Here is a 19,520-nt window from a genome sequence, read left to right as displayed (position 1 = left end):
GATCCCTTGTTTAGTCAGTTGCGCGATTGGGGAGACCAGACCGGAGAAGTTCCTAACAAACTTTCTATAAAAGTTTGAAAACCCAATGAACTGCTGTACCCCCTTCTTATCGGCGGGTATTGGCCAATCTAGGATAGCCGTGACTTTCTGGGGATCCATCGTGACCCCCGCGGGAGAGAAGACCAGTCCCAAGAAAGTAATTTTGCGCTGTTCGAAACAGCATTTTTCTGCCTTGGCGTATAGTCCGTGTTGACGTTCCAACACCCGTAACACGTGACTTCGATGAACCTCCAGTGAGGGAGAGAAAATTAGGATGTCATCCAAATAGACAACCACGAAAACATCGAGGAAGTCCCGAAAAACGTTGTTGATAAAATGTTGGAAGGTTGTCGGGGCGTTACAAAGCCCGAACGGCATCACCAAATACTCAAAGTGACCGTATCTCGTACGAAAAGCCGTCTTCCACTCATCCCCCTCCTTGATACATACAAGGTTATATGCCCCCCGCAGGTCTAATTTAGTAAAAATCATTGCTGACCTCAATCTCTGGAGGAGCTCGGGGACTAGGGGTAATGGATAGCGATTTTTTACCGTGATCTTATTCAGATCACGGTAGTCTATGCAGGGCCGCAATGATTTGTCCTTTTTTTCTACAAAGAACAACCCGGCCCCGGCTGGGGATGTGGACGGGCGAATAAATCCTTTCCGAAGGTTTTCGTCAATATACTCCCTCAGTACTCCCGACTCCAATTCCGATAGAGGAAAGATACGGCCAAACGAGATTTCAGATCCGGGTAGGAGGTCTATGGGGCAATCGTATGAACGGTGCGGGGGAAGAATGTCTGCTCCTCGCTTACTGAATACGTCTAAGAAGTCATGGTAGGCCGGTGGAATAACCTGAGACAGATCGGTATCACCATCCAAGCACAGAAGAAACCGGGGAGCCACGGACCCTGTGACGTGGCAGTGACTCAGACAGTATGGTGACCGAAATTGAACTGTTCACTTCTCCCAATCAATCTGGGGGTTATGGGCCCGCAGCCAAGGGAACCCCAGAATGATTGGAAAAAGGGGGGATGCAATGGCATCCAGACGGAGGAACTCTTGGTGATGGTCTGCCATCATGGTAAAAATAGGAGGTGTCTCCTGGTCCACCACCCCTGATTTTATGCTAGACCCATCTGCCAAGAAGATGTTTAACCCCCTTTCTTTGGTCTGGAGAGGAATCTTTTGCCGGTGAGCAAAAGTAAGATCGATGAAACAACTACATGCTCCCGAGTCAACGATTGCGGTCACCGACAAGGTTCCTCCAGGGAGCTGTAAAGACACAGGTATCGCCAGGTAACTAGACAGATCACCCTCTTCTGCAGGTAAGGGAAAAGAAAAGGAAGCGGACTTACTCATTTTTGCAGGACAGGAGCGCACCTGGTGACCAGCTTCCCCGCAGTACAGACATAGGTTCTGCGATCGTCTCCTCTGACGTTCCTCGACCGATAAAGTGGAACGGGCCAGTCCCAGTTGCATGGGTTCCAAAGTGTCCCCTGGTTCCGTGCTTCGGGTATGGTTCCCTGGGGCTGGAGCTGTTTCCCTCAGTGGAATCCATGCCACCCTTTGACCCTGGCTGCTCCTTTCCAGCCGATGTTCCCTCAGTCTGCGGTCAATTTGAATGGCCAACTCTATCAGTTTCTCAAGGGAGTCAGGTAGGCCTACTCATGCCAACTCATCTTTGAGGGACTCAGACAGCCCGATGCGGAACTGGTGACATAATGCCGCATCGTTCCATCTGGTATCTCCCATCCAACGCCTAAAATCGGACGCGTATTCTTTGGCTGCCCGGCGGCCTTGCCGTAGGGAGTATAGGGTAGCCTCTGCAGAAGCAGCCCGCTGAGGGTCGTCGTATAATACGGCCATGGCCTGAAAAAACTCAGTCACGGAATCAAGATGGGGGTCGTGCTTCTCCATCAGACGGTGAGCCCAATCCTGGGGCTCATCCTGAAGGAGAGAGACTATAAACCCCACCTTGACGGTCTCGGTGGTGAACGTGCGGGGCTGCAAGTCAAAAAACAGGGTGCAGGCGTTCCGGAAGGCTCGGAAGCGGCTTCGGTCTCCACAGAATCGTTCTGGCAGGGGAACGCGGGGTTCAGGAGCTAGGGACGCAGCAGCTGCTCCGGATGCCGGGGTAATGGGTGATTCCGCAGTTGGGGGACTCTGAGCAGGGAGAGTCAGGGTGGCTAAAGACTCCATGCGGTCCTCCAGTCGGGTGCAGCGGCTGTGGAAATTCTGGACAGCCTGGGTCAGAGTTGCCAGGTGCTGACATATATCCTCTAGGGACACCGGTCCTCTTCCTGGCTCTGTCATGGCCACAAGGTACTGTTATGATCCGCCAGGTGGTGCCTCAGGCTGCCCACTTGACAGACCTACCCAGAGCGTGGAGTCTAAGCCCCGGTCTGTGCTTTCACCAGGGCCCCTGATGGTGGGGATGGACTTGTAACAGACCAGGGCCAGGTCACGACCTCCGAGCAGGCGCACCAGTGGCAGAGGGAGCCTCCGGGGATGTATGCAAGTACCGGGAGAGCCAGATGTGAGAAGGACGGCGGACCTAGCAGAAACTTCAGGATCACAGATAGAACTTTGCGGCAATTTAGGACAGTGCAGGGCATCTTTAAATAGTGCGCCCTGCACTGTCATTGGCCGGCCAGGATGCGCCCCGGGGCTGTCATTGGCCGCCCGAGGCACGCCCGCGGCTCCTACTGTGCATGCGCGGCGTCCTGTCAGCTGCGGCCCGCCGGGACCTAGTGCCTGTGTCCCGGCGTGAGCTGTTGCAAGTGCGCGTGCGCCGGGAGAGGCGCCGCAATTCCTGACACCTATGCTCCCAACCAATCTCAGGACAAGATGTTACATGGGGTGTAAAGCAAACTTAGTCTGGGTCCAGTTAGTGAAGCATAATGATAGTCCAAACAACAGAAGGCCTTCTTATTCTCCCAACTTTTCTGTGTCTCTAGCATTCCTTGGCAGGCTTACTGTGTGTAAGTTGTGTCCTGGTGTCACGCCTGGTGTCCTGGATATTACACACTTCTTGTATAGTGTGAGTCAATGAAGTAGCACAGGGAACATATTTGTGGAACAGCTAAAACTATTTGCAGGACAGACCACCAGGTGAAAACAGCAGAAAGGCCAAAGAGTCTAACCACCAATGCCTCTGGAAGGGTCACCTTTTAGTTTTCTTTCTGAAGTGCTGCTTTTTTAGTGTTCGCTATTTGGAATTATTGGTAGCCATACTCAGAAAAGCACCTGTGTTGGATTCCCGACATGACCAAGCCTCCATTATTACCCCAAACACCTTGTTGACAATTTGAAAGACACGTTCTGCTACTTTCCAAATAATGTTTATTACAAAAAACATACAAAATTAATGGGGAGAAGGCTGCTGCTGCAGAGGGGGTGGGTGTGAGGGTTGGGTAGGTACAGTGTGTGGAGGGGCTGGGAAAGAGTGGTGGGGAGGGAGTGCTGGGGGAGAGGTTGAATGGGGGGAATGGAAGACAGGGAGAATGTGGGGCGGGGCATTTGAGGGCTGAAGAGAGTGGGCAGGACGTGGAAGGTAAGGGTGGAAACGGGATTGAGAGGAGGAGCATGTAGAAACAACGGGAGTGGGTGTGAAAGTGGGGGTGTGGTCAAGGGGAGTGTGAGGAAGGTGCAGAAGAGGGATCCATGGGGAAGGAGGCATACTGGTCTTCCGGTGGGGTTTCTTGAGGGGGTTGCTCCAGAGTGGGTAGTTCCAGAATTGGCACCTCCAAAGCTTGTTCCCCTGCTGCTTCCCGGGCACTTTCTACAGGGCAACTCTGTGGCAACCTTGGCATTGGCCCCAAACAACTACTGCACAGGGGTTAGAAGCCTCTGACCGAAGGTGCATTTTGGTCAGCCCCTGCTTGACATAAGGCCCGGATATCATGACTAAGGTCCTGCAACACTGTAGTCTGATCCCTGACCGCGGTGACAAGTCCAAGCAGGGTTTCATGTTGGAGCACCAGTAACCTTTCTATATTACTGGATGCATTAGAAAGCCTCCTTTGCTCCCATAATCTCTCCATGTTGAACACCAGCCTTTCCCCAAGCGTGAGAAGGGGGCTGGGTCCAGGTGGACGGGGTGCCGATCCAGCCGCATCCAATGTTGGCTGCAAGGAGAAAAACAAAAAAATGAAAGCGCGTTTAACACACAGCACAATTGTACAGTAGGACAGGGGGCTCGTCTGACACCAAACACTAGCTCATGTTCTTGTCCCACCCCTAGGACCAGGTATTGGTGAATGCCTTTCCCTGACACATTACACGGGATGAACATTTGACTGAAATGAATGGTTTGGCATCTTTACCCAGACTGATACCTTCCTGCTGATTTGTCACATGCACATCACTCCCTCCAGCTCCTGACTAAACAATGATCCGAAAAAAGTAAGTTACACATCACGTTGCCAAATCCTGCCCAGCCAGGAACGGAGTTATACTCTAAATGGGTGACTCATTAGGGAGAACATCTTTAGCATCTCTTACCGGATGTTCAGGCAACTCAGGTGGAGGTGACGGCATTTCATGCAAGTTTGGAGTGCCTGAACTTCCCTGCACCACAAAACAAAAAAAACAATGCATGACATTTCCCAAATACACATGCAACATGCATTTGTACATCCCCACCCCATTACAGCAGTTCCCATACCCCAACATCAGATGCAGATTTCTCTCCCACTCCAACAGCTGGGGCCTCCAGGGGCAAAAGATGATCTGCAAATAGAGTTCAAGATGCTGATTAGTAACAGATACTAGTTGGGCTGTATGTATGATGTGACATTTGTGACCAAGGTTTGAGGGATTGCTCATTGGTATGTTCTTCACCCAAGTTTATCCAGACAAATAGGACACTGGCAGCCACAGCCCAGGAGACTGGTAGGGAGTAGAAAGAGGCATGGTAAGGCTCAGGAGCAGGGGCCACAAGAATGAGGGGCCACCTTTCCTGCCAAACAAGGAGGCAGATGTGTTAGGATGGCTCCATTATGCCCATAAGCTACTGCAGCCATTTTGACTATGGACTTCAAACTTCAAAACAAAATATATAACATTTGTCATTAAGGCAACATTTCGAAAAGGATTCAATAGGTTATAGAAGGGTCACCCAGGGAAAAAAAGGGGTTGGATCAAATCTAAATGTTCCCCAAAATATTTCCAAAACCAAATGCATGTAAATGCATCCAAAAGAATTGTTGATAGAACTGTGGATCTGAGGAGATCAAGAGCAATGCATCCAAAACTCCTTTAATCACTTTTAAACCGCAGGTCTCCTGCAAACTCAATGTGAAAAAGAAAATAATGAACTCATGTGGCAGTCTCAGAATATCCAAAAACATTAAACAGCCTTTCCAGACGATTGGAAGCTGAGCTACAAAGGGCGGGACTACTCAATATTGAACCCTACGGACTAGGACTGGGATGCCATTCAAGTTCATGTGTGCGGAAAGGAAGGCATCCCAGCAGTGTTGGCAATATAATGTATTTGTCAATGAACAATAGATTAGTCTTTATGATGCCTTTTGGGCTTTAGATGACTTAAATTCCAAGATTCTCGGTGGATAAGTATGTATTTGATTTGGCCTCTACATTTTGAGCAAAGGCAAAATGGTCGCTGTCACTTGGAACTTCACGATTGGGTGAGTAGCTACATTTCTTGATGTTTTCCTATGCTGAAGTCCCAGATCACATGAAACAAGTCAGGAGAGGGGCCCACTAGACATTACTGCCAGCAGTGTCAGCACAGCTTTTATAACCACTTGCCTACCGGGCACTTAGACTCCCTTCCTGCCCCGGACAATTTTCACCTTTCAGCGCTGTCACACTTTGAATGACAATTGTGGTCATGCAACACTGTACCCATATGACATTTTTATCATTTTCTTCACACAAATAGTGGTTGCATCTGGTGGTATTTAATCTCTGATGGGTGGTTTGTTTTTTGTGCTATAAACAAAAAAAAGAGCTAAAAATTTTAAATCAAAAAATTTTTGTCTTTGTTTCTCTTTTTCAAACAGGTAATTTTTCTCCTTCACTGATGTGTGTCGATGAGGCTGCACTGATAGACAGCACTGATGAGGTGGCAGAGATAGGCAGCACTGATGAGGTGGCAAAGATAGGCAGCACTGATGGGCACTGATGAGGTGGCACAGATAGGCAGCACTGATGGGCACTGATGAGGTGGCACTGATAGACAGCACTGACTGGCAGCACTGCTGGGCTCTGATCATCAGGTCAATGTTAATCAGTGAGCTGGTGATCGGTGCCGATCCGTCCTCTGCCAATTGTCGGTTATCTGCAGTACTTTCCTCCCACTGTGACATCATGAGGAAAGTGCAGCCGATAACCGGCAACTGCATTTACCGGTGATCTGCCGTGATCACGTGGTAAAAGGCCGCTGTGATTGGCCTTTTACCACATCATGTGATCAGCTGTGTCCGTAAGACACAGCGACCCCTGAGATGGCTGGGTGTGTGCCCCCAGGGGCATGTGGGAGGGCGTGTTCTGGGAGGACGTCATTTGATGCCCTCCCCAGACCGTAGCCAAATGACAGCTACAGTGCGGGTGACAAGTGGTTAAACACTACTCTGGAAATCAGCATCCTTAAGGGGCCACTAAACTCATTGAATGGAAATGTAAACAATCATGAGCTCTTTTGGGCTTTACTTTTAAAAAGGATTTGCCTGGAGACCTGCGGCCTTAAAATGAGACTTACTGATTCCAAGTGAAGTGGAGGAATGTTGCCAGTTCTGCCACCCATAGTGGTGACCAAAGTGTGTTTGACCTTCCCTTTGTGTGGCTCAAACCTGAAGGTGAGCGGCACGATTGGGAGGTGATGGGTCCCTGTAGTGGATCATTTCCTGTATATTGAGCAGGCATGATATATGATGTCACTAAACACCAAACACATTGGATATTCTGGGACTGTCAGAGTTGAGCATGTTGACGTCGGTCAGATTACATGTATGTGTTTACATGCGTGGAATGTTTTTGTGTCTGAGAGAACTTGTGAAGTTGTGAGGACGAGTCTGATTTGGAACGCTCAGGAGATGTCAGCTAGTTAGTGATGTTTGGACCTTTATTGCTCTCATCAGTTAGTTCCCCCATTTGGTTTGGTGGGGTTACCTGCTTTTCTTGGTCCGGGGAAACTGGTCCCAGGACATTTGGCAGGGATTAGACACATTTCTGTGTGGTAACAGTTTTCACACTGAATTCTCTAGGGGTTTGAGTGCAATACAGTGAGAAACCCCAAAGAAATCCAGCGTGTTGTGGAGATATATTTGTGTTCACACAGAGTTTAGCATTGGTTTGTTCTGCATTCCTAAGAGGATGCTCATTGGCTCATCCTGAGTGATTATGATTGTTGTAGACAAGCACATTAATACATACCCAGATCTTCCTCCATTCCTGACTGCAGTGGGGGGAGCCGCTCCTCCTCCTCCTCCTGATGTTGTGCTGTGAATAGGACATTGACATGTGAGATGTTTGATGTTCTAGCAGCCTGTTCAACATTACGGGGGGGCATTCCCAATGAGTGCTTACCAGGAGGGAACACCTCTGGATCAGCGTATGTGTGATCTTCTGGCTTGTCCTCTGATGGTCTGGCTGGGGCTGCCCTTGCCTTGGGACTGGCTATAACACAAAACAAAATAAACAACAAATGGTAAATGTTAAAAAGATAACACAACTTTGAAGACACAATATGGACATGTGTAGTGTACTTACCACTGTGGCAATCATCAGTATCTCCATGAGCCTTCACCCCAACAATCGGGTTGAGGCTGATGATTGGCAGAAGTGCCCGTTCTGTCTGAGACAGGTCCTGCAGATGGTCAGGGTCCACCCCTTGCCTTGTAACATGTCCCTGCTGAGCCCACAGAGTCAGCTTCTCCTTTAATCTCCGCCTCAGATCACGCATACGCTTCTTCACGTTCTTGAGGTTCCTGCGTAACATCCTGCCCACTGCATTTACGGCCACCGTGATTTCCTTCCACAGACGGTCCTTTGCAGCCTGACCACTGCGGGAGGACCTGTGCCCTGCGATGCATTCAGCCCGTTCTACATAAGCAACCACCAGGGCCCAGGTCTCATTGCGGGAGAAGGGTGGAAAGTTGGGCTTGGACCGGGACCTTCTGCCTGCCCTTGATGTCCCTTCTCCTGGGCTCAAAGGGGAGGCATCAGACCCAGGTGAGGTACTCAGCTCAGCTTCCGCCTCTTCTCTGAAGGAAGCCTGGCCCCTTCTGCCACCAGCTTGTGACCTCCTTACATCACAGCCAGACCTCCGGCCCACCATGCCCCCCCTGGCCCTAGTGGACCCCTGGGCCCCAGTAGCCCCCCTGGCATCACGGCCAGTAGGGGGCCTAGTATCCCCCCTGGCACCATGACCCCCCCTGGAACCCTGGACTCTTTGCCTCCTTGGGGGTGCCATGGGAGGACAAGTGGGCAGTGAGTCTGACTAGGTGCTGTTTGCAGCAGAAGCAGCAGGTCCTAAGTGGTGGGATGTCCGTGTGTTAGTGTGAAAATCTGCAACAGAAAAAGGGACATAAGGGCATGGGTCAGTTGTCTGGGCTCCAAAGACAGCACATGCCCTGGAGGAAGGGCCACACTTACCAAAAGAAACAACTGGCCCTCTTGGCCCAAGGGGGGGCAGATACGTCAAAATCCAGCAATGAGAAAAAAGACAGAAGGGCAATAGGTGTCTGGCTCCAACTACAGCACATGCCCTGGCAGGGGCCACACTTACCAAGACAACCAAATGGCTCTCTTGGCCTGGGTTGGAGGGGGGGGGGCAAAGTATTACAAAATCTGCAATGGGGAAAAGGACATAAGACCAAAGGTCAGGTCTATGGCCTCCAGAGAAAGCCCAGGGCCTGCTTGAGGGGGACCCCAAAGCCAAGTAAAAAATGCCAACACAACCAACGTGGGAGGTGATACATTAACAGGTCTAGAGGAAGAAATACTAGGTTTGGCCAGACAAACACCACATTAAGAGAATTAGAATATGGACAGAGCCACAAAAAATCAATCAACCAATAAATGTGCAAATTAATATGCAAATGTGAAAGAGCAGCTCACCTAACCCTTAACTAGGTGTGCATATAAATAAAAAAAAAGGCAGCGCTCCTTCTTACTAGATGACCACAGTGTTTAACCAATCATATGTTAAAATCAATAAGAATAAAATAAATAATCAAAAAATATTCAAAAAGTAAATTATCCCCAACAAAAATTGTCCTTATATGACTTTTTTAATAAACTCGGAGTTGTGAAAAAATTTTTTTTATAAAATGTCGGCCAGTGGCGTACCTTTCCAAACTGGACACTACCTCAAGGTTGGCCACCTTGGCTGTGGGCTATCTCAGCAACAGCCCTCTTGGTGGCCTAAGCTGACAAGTTGTCACTGGGTCAAGAGATCTGTGTCAGGAGTTCCACACCACATTCAGGCATTGATGGATTATAAGGGAAATCACTGGTTTACTAACAGCCGGATGGTCAAATACCAGGCCATGCTGTGTGAAAATCCTCAAATCCATTTAGAGACTAACACTCTGAACCCCGCCACCCTGCTCCCCACCTCAAAAGAACCCCTAATACACGACTGCCTCCAGGTAATGGATGAAGTCTATGCTAGACTTGAGACAGTCCCTTGGGAAAGCCAGATGTTGAATATTACATTGATAGCAGCAGTTTCGTAAAGGATGGACTCCGCTATGTCGGTTATTCAGTGGTCACACAGGAAACGGTGATTGAGGCAACAGCCCTACCACAGGGGACCTCTGCACAAAAAGTGGAATTAATTGCCCTGACCTGAGTGTTAGAACTAGCTGCAGGCCTAAGACTGAATGATTATGTGGGCTCTAAGTATGTCTTCCTGACTCTTCATGCTCATGGAGCCCTGTACAAGGAAAGAGGACTCATCACATCCAGGGAAAAGAGCATCAAGTATGGGACAGAAATACTTGAACCTTTGGAAGCAGTATGGGCCCCCTCGGAAGTTGCAGTAATACACTGTAGGGGTCATCAAAAGGGAGACTCCAAGGTGGAAAAAGGCAACAGAAAAGCAGATCAAGCAGCCAAAGAGGCAGCACTTCAGCGGTCCCCACAACAGATTATGGCCCCTCTGTTCTCATACCACTCTCTGAATGGGACCCAATCTATACAAAGGCAGAACAAGAATGGATAAAGACTGAACCTGGAAAGTACAGGAAGACTGGTGGTATCAACTGCAGGATGGAAGAATGGTCATTCCAGCTACTGTAGCAACTGAATTAGTGACAGAATTCTACAAGGGAACACACACAGGCAAAACAGCCATTGAAAAGGCCCTAGAGAGATATTTTTACATTCCCTGTCTATCCACGCAATCACAAGCAGCAGCCAGTAGATGTGTGGAATGAACCAGAAACAATCCGAGACAAGGGCCTGTACCAAGTCCCAGAGTACAAGCAGTAGGACCTCACCAATGGAAGAATTAATGGTCAACTTCACTGTTATGCCCCCTTCAGGAGGATATAAATATCTGCTGGTGGCCGTCTGCACCTATTCAGGCTGGGTGGAAGCCTGGCCTATACGAACTGAAACTACCAGAGAAGTGGTCAAATGCCTAATACAGGAAATTATCCCTAGATATGAAGATCCCTCCTCCATAGGCTCAGACAATGGTTCTGTCTTTGTTCACAAGTGCCTTCAGATATTTGCAGCCATACTCAAGACCACTTGGAGACTACACACTGTATGCAGGCCTCAAAGATCTGGAAAAGTGGAAAGAATGAACCGCACCCTAAAGTTACAACTGGCAAAACTCTGTCAGGAAACCCAAATGAAGTGGACCTTGATGCTGCCCATTGCCTTGTTGAGAATCTGGAGTACTACAACAAAGAGGACAAATTTGTCCCCTTTTGAAGTACTATATGGTAGGCCCCCACCCATCATTGGAGGTATCAAGGGAGACTTACACCAGATAGGAAGGGTGGTGAACCGTGAACTGTTACAGAAATTGGGGGAGAACATGCAGGATATAGGGAAGTGGGTTCAAGAGAAACTCCCCATACGCCTGTCCAACCCCGTCCATCCTTTTGCACCAGGAGATGCAGTGTGGGTAAAGGAGTGGAGCGTAATCCCTTTAGGGCACAGATAGAGGTCCTTACACTGTTCTGCTATCCACTCCCACAGCCATCAAGGTGGCCAAGGTGACCCCCTGGATACACCACTCCAGAGCAAAGTGAGCTGCTCAGCCAGGAATCTGTGGGATCACCACAGATTCCTGGCTGAGTAAAGCAGACCCTCAAGACCCCTTAAAGCTGAAGCTGACCAAAGAGATCAGAAGGAAGGACTCCAGCCCTGCTCTCAGCACATACCTGGAAGCTGTTGAGTCTACACATGGTGGAGGAAAAGGTTACATCTGACCAGAAGGAAGGACTCCAGCCCTGCTCTCAGCACATACCTGGAAGCTGTTGAGTCTACACATGGTGGAAGAAAAGGTTACATCTGACCAGAAGGAAGGACTCCAGCCCTGCTCTCAGCACATACCTGGAAGCTGTTGAGTCTACACATGGTGGAAGAAAAGGTTACATCTGATCAGAACGAAGGACTCCAGCCCTGCTCTCAGCACATACCTGGAAGCTGTTGAGTCTACACATGGTGGAAGAAAAGGTTACATCTGACCAGAAGGAAGAATTCCAGCTCTGCTCCAGTCACACCTGGAAGCTGACTGGCCAATGCACAGCACAAGATGGGAATATACACCGATAGGATGCCTGATAAAAATGTTTTAATAAAATGCTGGTAGCCATAGTAATAACCCTGACTAGAACGATAGGGGGGAGGGCAGATCATGTGACCCATGTATGGAGACTACAAGAGTAGGATCTGTAACCACTAGAATGTTACTATGGCATTCTCATTATCAAGGTGAGGGAACAATGACTGACACTTGTGTACATAATGAAACAACTTATTCAATGTGCACGGTAGGGAACCAGGTAACCTGTTATGACCCCACCTATAGACCCACTAAAACCTGGGTGACCATATGGAGCTACAGCTCCACAGGCAAGCTGGTAAACCGTACCCTGATAACCAATCCCAATGCTGCAGCGAGCCGGATCTTTGATGTATGCTCTGCTATTAACCTAAACTATTCCCCCAGGAAAGGTTGCGGGGGGGGGGGGGTTAGAATGGGAAAGGGAGTACCTAGCAAATGATAAGTATATTTGCTTAGGGAGGCGAGGAAATGGCTGCAATAATGAATTCTGAAATGACTGTCCTCAGTGGAGTTGTGTAGCATGGGGAACATGGGGAGAGGAAAGTCATGACGCCAGCCTTTAGTCCTTGCCTAGCTTATCCAGCTGTTCAATAGACTGCAATCCATGTAATGGCCATGTGGTAATATCAACCCCTAGCTGTCCAAGATCAGTAAGTCTGCCCTTAGACCCTTATGATTTGGGTAGTTAGTGGTTAATTGGTGATACTTTATCTCATTCAAACCATCGCTACGATAGCATCAAAGGGGGGAATGTGGTAGCACCCAGATATGGCAGAGTTCCCCTTTAAACCGTAACATTTCTAACAGGATCTGCTTGCAAGTCAGAAGTGGTGTCGCGCTCCACTACCAATTGCAAAAATGTGAATAAATAAATATTAAATAAATAACAGTCCAGCTTCGAAAGTGTGTATAATATACACTCTATTGAAGCTGGACTATTATTTATTTATTTACATTTTTGCAATTGGTAGTGGAGCGTGACACCACTTCTGACTTTATTTTCTATGACACAATGGTATGAGGATGTGTATAGTGTAAGCGAACCACTCATTTTCACATATTTCTTTACACAATTTTTATGATAATCTCATTATTGTATCGATTTTACCACACAGTATTGGTAATATTTAAATATTTTAGCATACACCATAGTAGCTCACAAGACCCCACACTTCAGTATCTGCTTGCAAGGTTTTTGGTTCATAGTCCCTCCTCCCTTATTTCCTGTGAATACTGTGTACCAGCTCGTAGCTGGTATTCTTATCTGCAGCTGCTGTCCAAGGTTATTCTGCAGAGTTTAGGAACCCTCTTGAAAATATAGAAAGTGAAAGAGGAATGTATGTATTGTGACGTAATCGTTGGTATATACGCTTGTAAGAAGTTTTCTATAACTCACTCATCTTTGCAGGCTTGTGCCCAGCTGGGTCAAAACAGCGCTGTTTTTAATAAAACATTTGTATTCCTCAAGTCCATGTCCGGAGTTTTCTGGTTTGCCATAATTGCTACTACAATGCTTTGTTCATTAGTTCCAAAACACAAGAGTCGTGATATAAGTTTTTATCTAGGTGGTACAGGACACCTTCTCGGCTAGCTAAGATTTTCCCTGGGTCTGATAATAGATGTTGGCAGGGGTGTCCTCAGGAAGGCACCTTTTTACATCTTTGGTGGCATTGCCCCAAGATTCAAAAGTATTTGAGGGATATTTCCCCCTGGATCCAGAAAACGACCCTTCAACCTATTGATTTCACCCCTCTACACTATCGGTTTCATGGCACCCCTTCCTCAATCAAAATGTATAAACATAGTGTTACTCTGCATCTTTTGTATGCTGCTAATGCCTATGGAAGCAGAGTAGATGCCCTACTGTAGCAGAGTGGAAACAAGAGGTTGAAAGGGTCTATCAGGCCGAACGCTGGAACCATACTGTCAAAAACAACCTTGAGAAATTTCATGGCATTTGGGATCGGTGGTTGTACTACTCTATGGAATTAGAGGACCCAGTTGACTCTCCTCCAGATACCGGCTCTCTACAATTCTCAATCCTTTCCTTGGGTCCCCCATCTGGGCTTCCAAACCCCCCCCTCCACCAGCTGGTGTCCCTCTGCATGCCTAGACCCAGAAACTCTATGGCCAGCTTGCCATGTGGTGGGTCTCTCCAAGGTTCTGCTCCCTGAATTGTCCCCCTCTTGTTTTAGCATGAGCATTGTGCCCTCAATCCTGTGTTACTATTCCTATTCTACTGGCCCTATTAGGCCTCTAGTACTCTCTTTTGTTCCCTTCTTTTATTTTTCTTTTCTCTGGATTATTTTTATATGCTTTGCCTTCTCACATGAGTGCTGAGTTTCTGCAAATGCCTTTTGTGCTATATAATGGTATTTTTACTGTCTAAGTTTGAAGCTTGAAGTATACGGGGGGGGCATGTTTGATCCTTCGCCCTGAGATTGGCTGGCCTCGAGCAGAGACGTAGCTCCTGCGTGGCAGTCAGATCTATGGGTGATAAGTTTTGTGCAGCTTCTCGCTGCCCTGACAGTGGGTGTGGGGTATGTGGCATGTCATCTGTACTGTACCATGTGCTGGACCTATATTTGTATTACATCATTGTACGCTGGATCTGCTATTGGAACCTTTTCTAATATTGATATCTGTACTATATGTTTCTGTGTGTCTTTATTATTACTGTTTCTTTACCTTCTATTTTTAAAATCTTTAATAAAAACAGATTATACAAAGAAAAGAAAAACATAAAAGTGGATGACCAGCAAGGCATGCGTATCATAGGTAAATATTCAAATCAATCAGGGCAGAGTTTCAACATCATAAAGAGATATTGGACCATTTTGTGTGAGGACAAATATCTATCACAGATCCTATCTACAGACCCCAAGATAACCTACAGATGGGGTAGGAATTTGAGAGACATGTTAGTACATAGTCTAGAAAAAACCTTTAAATCATCAATGAAACACACTTGGCTGCCTGAGAAACCAAAAGGTAGTTTCAGGTGTGGTCACTGTAAGGCACGGACTTTCTTCAGCAATACCAAGGAGTTTGTTACTCCTAAAATTGGGGAGATTATTAAAATAAGAAATTGCTATAATTGCAGCGCAGAGGGGGGGATTTATGCTTTACAATGCCCATGCCCCCTAATATATGTAGGAAAAGCAATTTGCCCCTTTAGGAGAAGAGTTCTTGAACATGTGAATGATATTGCTCCAAACAAGGGTAGACCAGTAGCAAGACACATGATACAAAAACATGATGGATAGCCTGATCTCTTAGACTTTTGGATTATTGACAAATATAATCTAGGTCCTAGAAAAGGGGGCCGAGATAAATGTCTTTTGCAGAATGGATCTTCCGTTTAGGATCAAGGGCACCTCATGGTGTAAATGAAGGATTTACCTTCCTTCCTTTTGTGTGTGATGGGGGGGCATTTAGATGATCATCTCTATATATAGAGGTGAAACAAATGATAGGTGCCATTGTGCCACCGAGTGCAGCTGAGCACAACATCCAACCTCTATGTGACCTATTTTGGTTCTTTGTATCCCTGACAAAGCTCTGTTTTCTGGAGTGAAACATGTAGAGATTCTTTTTTTCTTTGGGAGCACTTTTTCAATGCACATGGTATTCACTCCGCTCCCTTTTTTTGGAGAGGTTTGTACTGCATTTTACAAAGCATCATTTGCATTCCTCAAGACAGTGAGGTATTTTTTCTGGATATGGTGATGTATGGGGCTTATCCACGAGAGGATGACATTCAGGCCTGTGGATGAGTGTACCCATATTACATATATGTAACAAGATAGATTATACAATCCAATTAGTTTTGTCCAGGGGGGGGAACTCCATTTCCTCAACAGAGATTATAGAGTCAAGCTGATAGGCTTCTGATCAAACTACAGGACCTCCTTGTATGCCGTCACTTCATCTAAAATGGGATTATATAAAGGCATCAATTACAGCTGAGCATACGTTGTTTATGTGTTTGAATAAAGGTTATATATTTTAGATTCATCAATTGGCCAGATGGTGCGAAGGGGAACATACCTTCGTCCAGTATAGATTTTTTAAACTCTAAATCTGAACACAAATAGTAAAATCAAATGATATTCCCAGAATCCTCCTCACCTCTCAATTCAAGTCCCCATTTTATTAAAGCCCCACTTCAGTCTGAGGTATAATTCACCCACACAGGACCCCCACATTCCATAGGTTAAAAATGTGTCAATTCTGGCGTCATTACATACAACACGTGACAACTACATACAACAGTTCAACTTTGCTACTGAGGATGCTAAGGGCCCCCACATCCTAAGAGCTATGAGGTCAGTTTGATGTCATAGGATTCTCTGGCTCTGAATGGAGGGACATTGGGAGGAGGGGCTGTGAGGTCAGTATGATGTCAAAGGATTCTCTGATTCTGGATGGAGGGACATTGGGAGGAGGAACTGTGAGGTCAGTGTGATGTCATAGGATTCTCTGACTCTGGATGGAGGGAGGGGCGGTGAGATCAGTGTGATGTCATAGAATATATAGATTCTGGATGGAGGGACATTTGAACAGGGAGATTTGAGAAGTCACTGAAGGTGACCATAGATCCATGGAAATTCAGCTGGTTCAGCAGGGATCGCTCACATTTCCATCCATGTGTGGCCACTGCTGGATAAAAGCCACTCCCCCAGCGGCTGCAGCCAATAGCTTCAGTGCTGATTTGTGTATTCTGAGAGCGGAGGAGTCCCCCCATTGTCAGAATACAAGAGTGCAGAGGGGAGGATTCCCCCATCCACCTCCAATGTGTGGATGGGGGAATCACTTCAGTTTTTATGGTCATCCCGCTGGCTGAACGATAAAACTGAACCATGTAGGCCAGCTTTGGGGGCAAATATATTATCATCAACTCCTCCCCCTGAAGGGGTTAATCTGGGTTCCCACACTATATATGTGTGTATCATCATCTGCTGGAGATAAAAGATGTCACAGTGACTATGGAGAAAGAGGACGGACATGACTATGGAGGAAGAGGACGGACATGACTATGGAAGAAGAGGACAGACATGATGGGGGGTTACTGGGTGTAAATAGAACATAACATCTTATTACCTCCTCTGCTGCCACTTCCAGGAACGTCTCCTCTCTGCTTTGCTTCCACACTGAAAGTCTTGTGTGTACCTGACATCACTTCCTGTCTGTACTCACTTCCTGTCTGTACCTGACATCACTTCCTGTCTGTACCTGACATCACTTCCTGTCTTCCATAGAGACTTCCTGTCTGGGTAGAAGTGAGATCACCACCTTGTGGAGCTCAGAGGAACTGCAGCCCCGAGAAGCGTCTGGTAGTGTAACCCCGGCCTTGTGCTGGGTGTGTATGGACTGTAGATCCTTATAGAGGGGTCACCTCCACTCCCACCAAGGGGGACAGAAATATATGACTGCTCGGGGGACACATTTTGGCCCCTTTGATTTTGCAGTAACATTTATTGCAGATTTAGTCCTGTAGAACATCTGGTATATGGATACAAAGCCCCCCAGCTGGGAGTAAAGGGTGGAAATGGCTCCTGACCCCCAGATTTGGGCAATGATGACATCACTATCCCCTCCCCTTCCTGTATATTGCAGATGATAGGTCAGGGATCTGTCATTCAGTGAGTTGGGTTTTCACATTTGGTCATCAGATTTTTTTTTTCGGTGGTTGTTGGACTTCATGATAGACATTGATCTACATCATGGGACTTTTTTTTAAACTGTTTTCTTTTTTACAATCTATATTTTTGTGATTAAGTAGGATTACCAAGAGGCACTTGTCCTTATCAACATGGGAACAAGGTGTTTCCGGGGTGCCCCCCCTGGCAAGTCCCCCCATGTTGAGGGCATGGTGTAAGATGTGGAATCTGCACGCTCCCCTCTCCTGTTTCATGGCCTGGCCTGCATGCTCACATAAGGGTCTGGTATGGAATGTTGGCAGGACCTTCTGGAACATATCTCAGATAGTCTCTGTAAGGTGACCATAGACATGGAGGACACCAGCAATGGTTGGGATGTAACATACCCTGTAAAGGTGGCATGATATGACAGATATTCCTGGAATTCAATGTTCAGTATTACAGATACAGTGTTCTCTTCATTTAGTGGTCAGTAGAAGACAAATGGTTCCAATATAAAAATCTGAATAGTCGGCTCTGGAGTGTGAAGATTGGAGGAATGAACACCTAGATGGCAATAATGATCTGACATCCCTGTAGACATAGATACGGATGAATGATCTGTCACCTCACTGAGCCTCACAGATAACATGTTGATGTGCTGACTATGACCCCAGTATTCCCACACTGCTTACACCTGTTATCACATTGTGGGTTGGGGGCTCTGTAGGGAGTTTACTTTTATTATTTATTATATATAGAAGAAGAATCATAAATGAAGTTGGTGGTTGTCAGATCTGATGTCTACCAGTGTATGGCCCGGCTTTATGTCATTAGAATGATGTTCTAGTATGACATTTATTATCACAAATGAAGACGGTGGATTGGAGTTACAGCTGTTTATAGCACAATGTTACACAATTATAATGACACACTAGTAAGGGGGAGGAGTCTTTGTGATTGAGCGCAGCGCAGCACCATTAATTATTAATTACCGTTTGCTGGATGTGGGAACACATTCGGGTGGTTGCAGCAGTTCGGGGGTTCTGAATGTTATTAGATATTACATTGTATATCTTATCCTGAGTTTGGTGAATAGATTAGTGGCAGCGCAGGAGTTTGGGGGTTAATCATGCTGTCGTACATCGTGAGTCTGGTGTTTGTGGGTATTCATGGGCAGTAGGAAAAGTGATAACAAGGATTCTAGCTTGGGAGGTAGTCTGAGGAATATCAGAAGTCTGTGGTGATTGCTAGACTTCCCCCAACCCTGCGAATACACCAGATTGTATGTGAGATTTGTATCTGTCTATGTGTGGCCAGCCAGATTGATCTGGGTGATGTCTCCCTATAGTGGTGGCCAGAGGTACTGCAGGCTGTGAATACTATATCACAGCAGGGTTGTCCTACCGAAATCAAGTTCTGCCTTCATTTCCTACTACACCAAACAAGGTCCGTGCCTTGGGTAGCTAGGCTTGTGTCCTTGACACCTGATGGTAGCCATGGGATATTAGAGTGTGCATGCTATTGTACTGCTGTTACCTGTGTTCTGACCGGGGAACATGGGGTTCTAGCAACAATCTACTGATTGCCAAGGACACGTAATGGAGGACAACACCTTGGGTAGCTAGGCTTGTGTCCTTGACACCTGGTGGTAGCCATGGGCTATTAGAGTGTGCATGCTGTTGTACTGCTGTTACCCGTGTTCTGACCGGGGAACATGGGGGGGTTCTAGCAACAATCTACTGATTGCCAAGGACACATAATGGAGGACAACACCTTGGGTAGCTGGGCTTGTGTCCTTGACACCTGGTGGTAGCCATGGGATATTAGAGTGTGCATGCTGTTGTACCGTTGTTACCCGTGTTCTGACTGGGGAACATGGGGTTCTAGCAACAATCTACTGATTGCCAAGGACACATAATAGAGGACAAGACCTTGGGTGTCAGCTGGCCTCCTTCTTACCCAAATCTTTGGCACCCCCATTCATGACACTCTCATAATAAGGATTCTTCCATTTCTCTTGGATAATCTCACCAAATCTCAGGGAACTATACCAG

At 47.0% G+C, this 19,520-nt stretch overlaps 2 protein-coding genes across 4 annotated transcripts in view; one reads left to right on the top strand and one right to left on the bottom strand.

Moving 5' to 3' along the window:
- The window catches only part of LOC149462494 (uncharacterized), an 81,658-nt gene extending 78,302 nt beyond the window's left edge, over positions 1–3,356 (top strand). The window contains exon 5 of the mRNA XM_089676833.1: positions 3,248–3,356. Within this exon, the coding sequence (XP_089532959.1) occupies positions 3,248–3,356 (109 nt within the window). The remainder of the gene's footprint in view (positions 1–3,247) is intronic.
- Positions 3,357–3,431: 75 nt separating this feature from the next.
- LOC149462493 (uncharacterized) lies at positions 3,432–16,996 on the bottom strand. Of its 3 annotated transcripts, none has more exons than XM_089676794.1 (7): positions 16,925–16,996; positions 7,783–8,580; positions 7,600–7,689; positions 7,447–7,512; positions 4,712–4,776; positions 4,549–4,614; positions 3,432–4,172 (listed from the first exon to the last, which is right to left on the bottom strand). In XM_089676794.1, exons 2-7 carry the CDS (start codon positions 8,483–8,485, stop codon positions 3,885–3,887), a joined length of 1,278 nt encoding a protein of 425 aa, XP_089532920.1. In that variant the 5' UTR covers positions 8,486–8,580; positions 16,925–16,996; the 3' UTR covers positions 3,432–3,884. The 3 variants fall into 3 exon arrangements, with proteins under 3 accessions (XP_089532920.1, XP_089532919.1, XP_089532921.1); XM_089676793.1 differs by lacking the exon at positions 16,925–16,996 and adding an exon at positions 8,668–12,099; XM_089676795.1 differs by lacking the exons at positions 4,549–4,614; positions 16,925–16,996 and adding an exon at positions 8,668–12,101.
- Positions 16,997–19,520: the final 2,524 nt, after the last annotated feature.

This window comes from Staurois parvus, unplaced genomic scaffold (assembly GCF_062004578.1).
Source record: "Staurois parvus isolate SC_StPar_1 unplaced genomic scaffold, SC_StPar_1.0 ptg000174l, whole genome shotgun sequence".
NCBI lineage: Eukaryota > Metazoa > Chordata > Amphibia > Anura > Ranidae > Staurois > Staurois parvus.
The sequence above is the reverse complement of the archived record's forward strand: the minus strand, read 5'-3'. Positions and strand labels throughout refer to the sequence as shown.

Bases quoted from the DNA above. Each gene is read 5' to 3' on its own strand.
- LOC149462493 (XM_089676794.1), bottom strand. From the start codon at position 8,485: ATGGCACCCCCAAGGAGGCAAAGAGTCCAGGGTTCCAGGGGGGGTCAT. The intron at 7,690-7,782 runs GTAAGTACACTA...TTTGTGTTATAG, and splicing joins TACTGATGATTGCCACAGTG to CCAGTCCCAAGGCAAGGGCA. The intron at 4,173-4,548 runs GTAAGAGATGCT...TTCTCCTTGCAG, and splicing joins CTGAGTTGCCTGAACATCCG to CCAACATTGGATGCGGCTGG.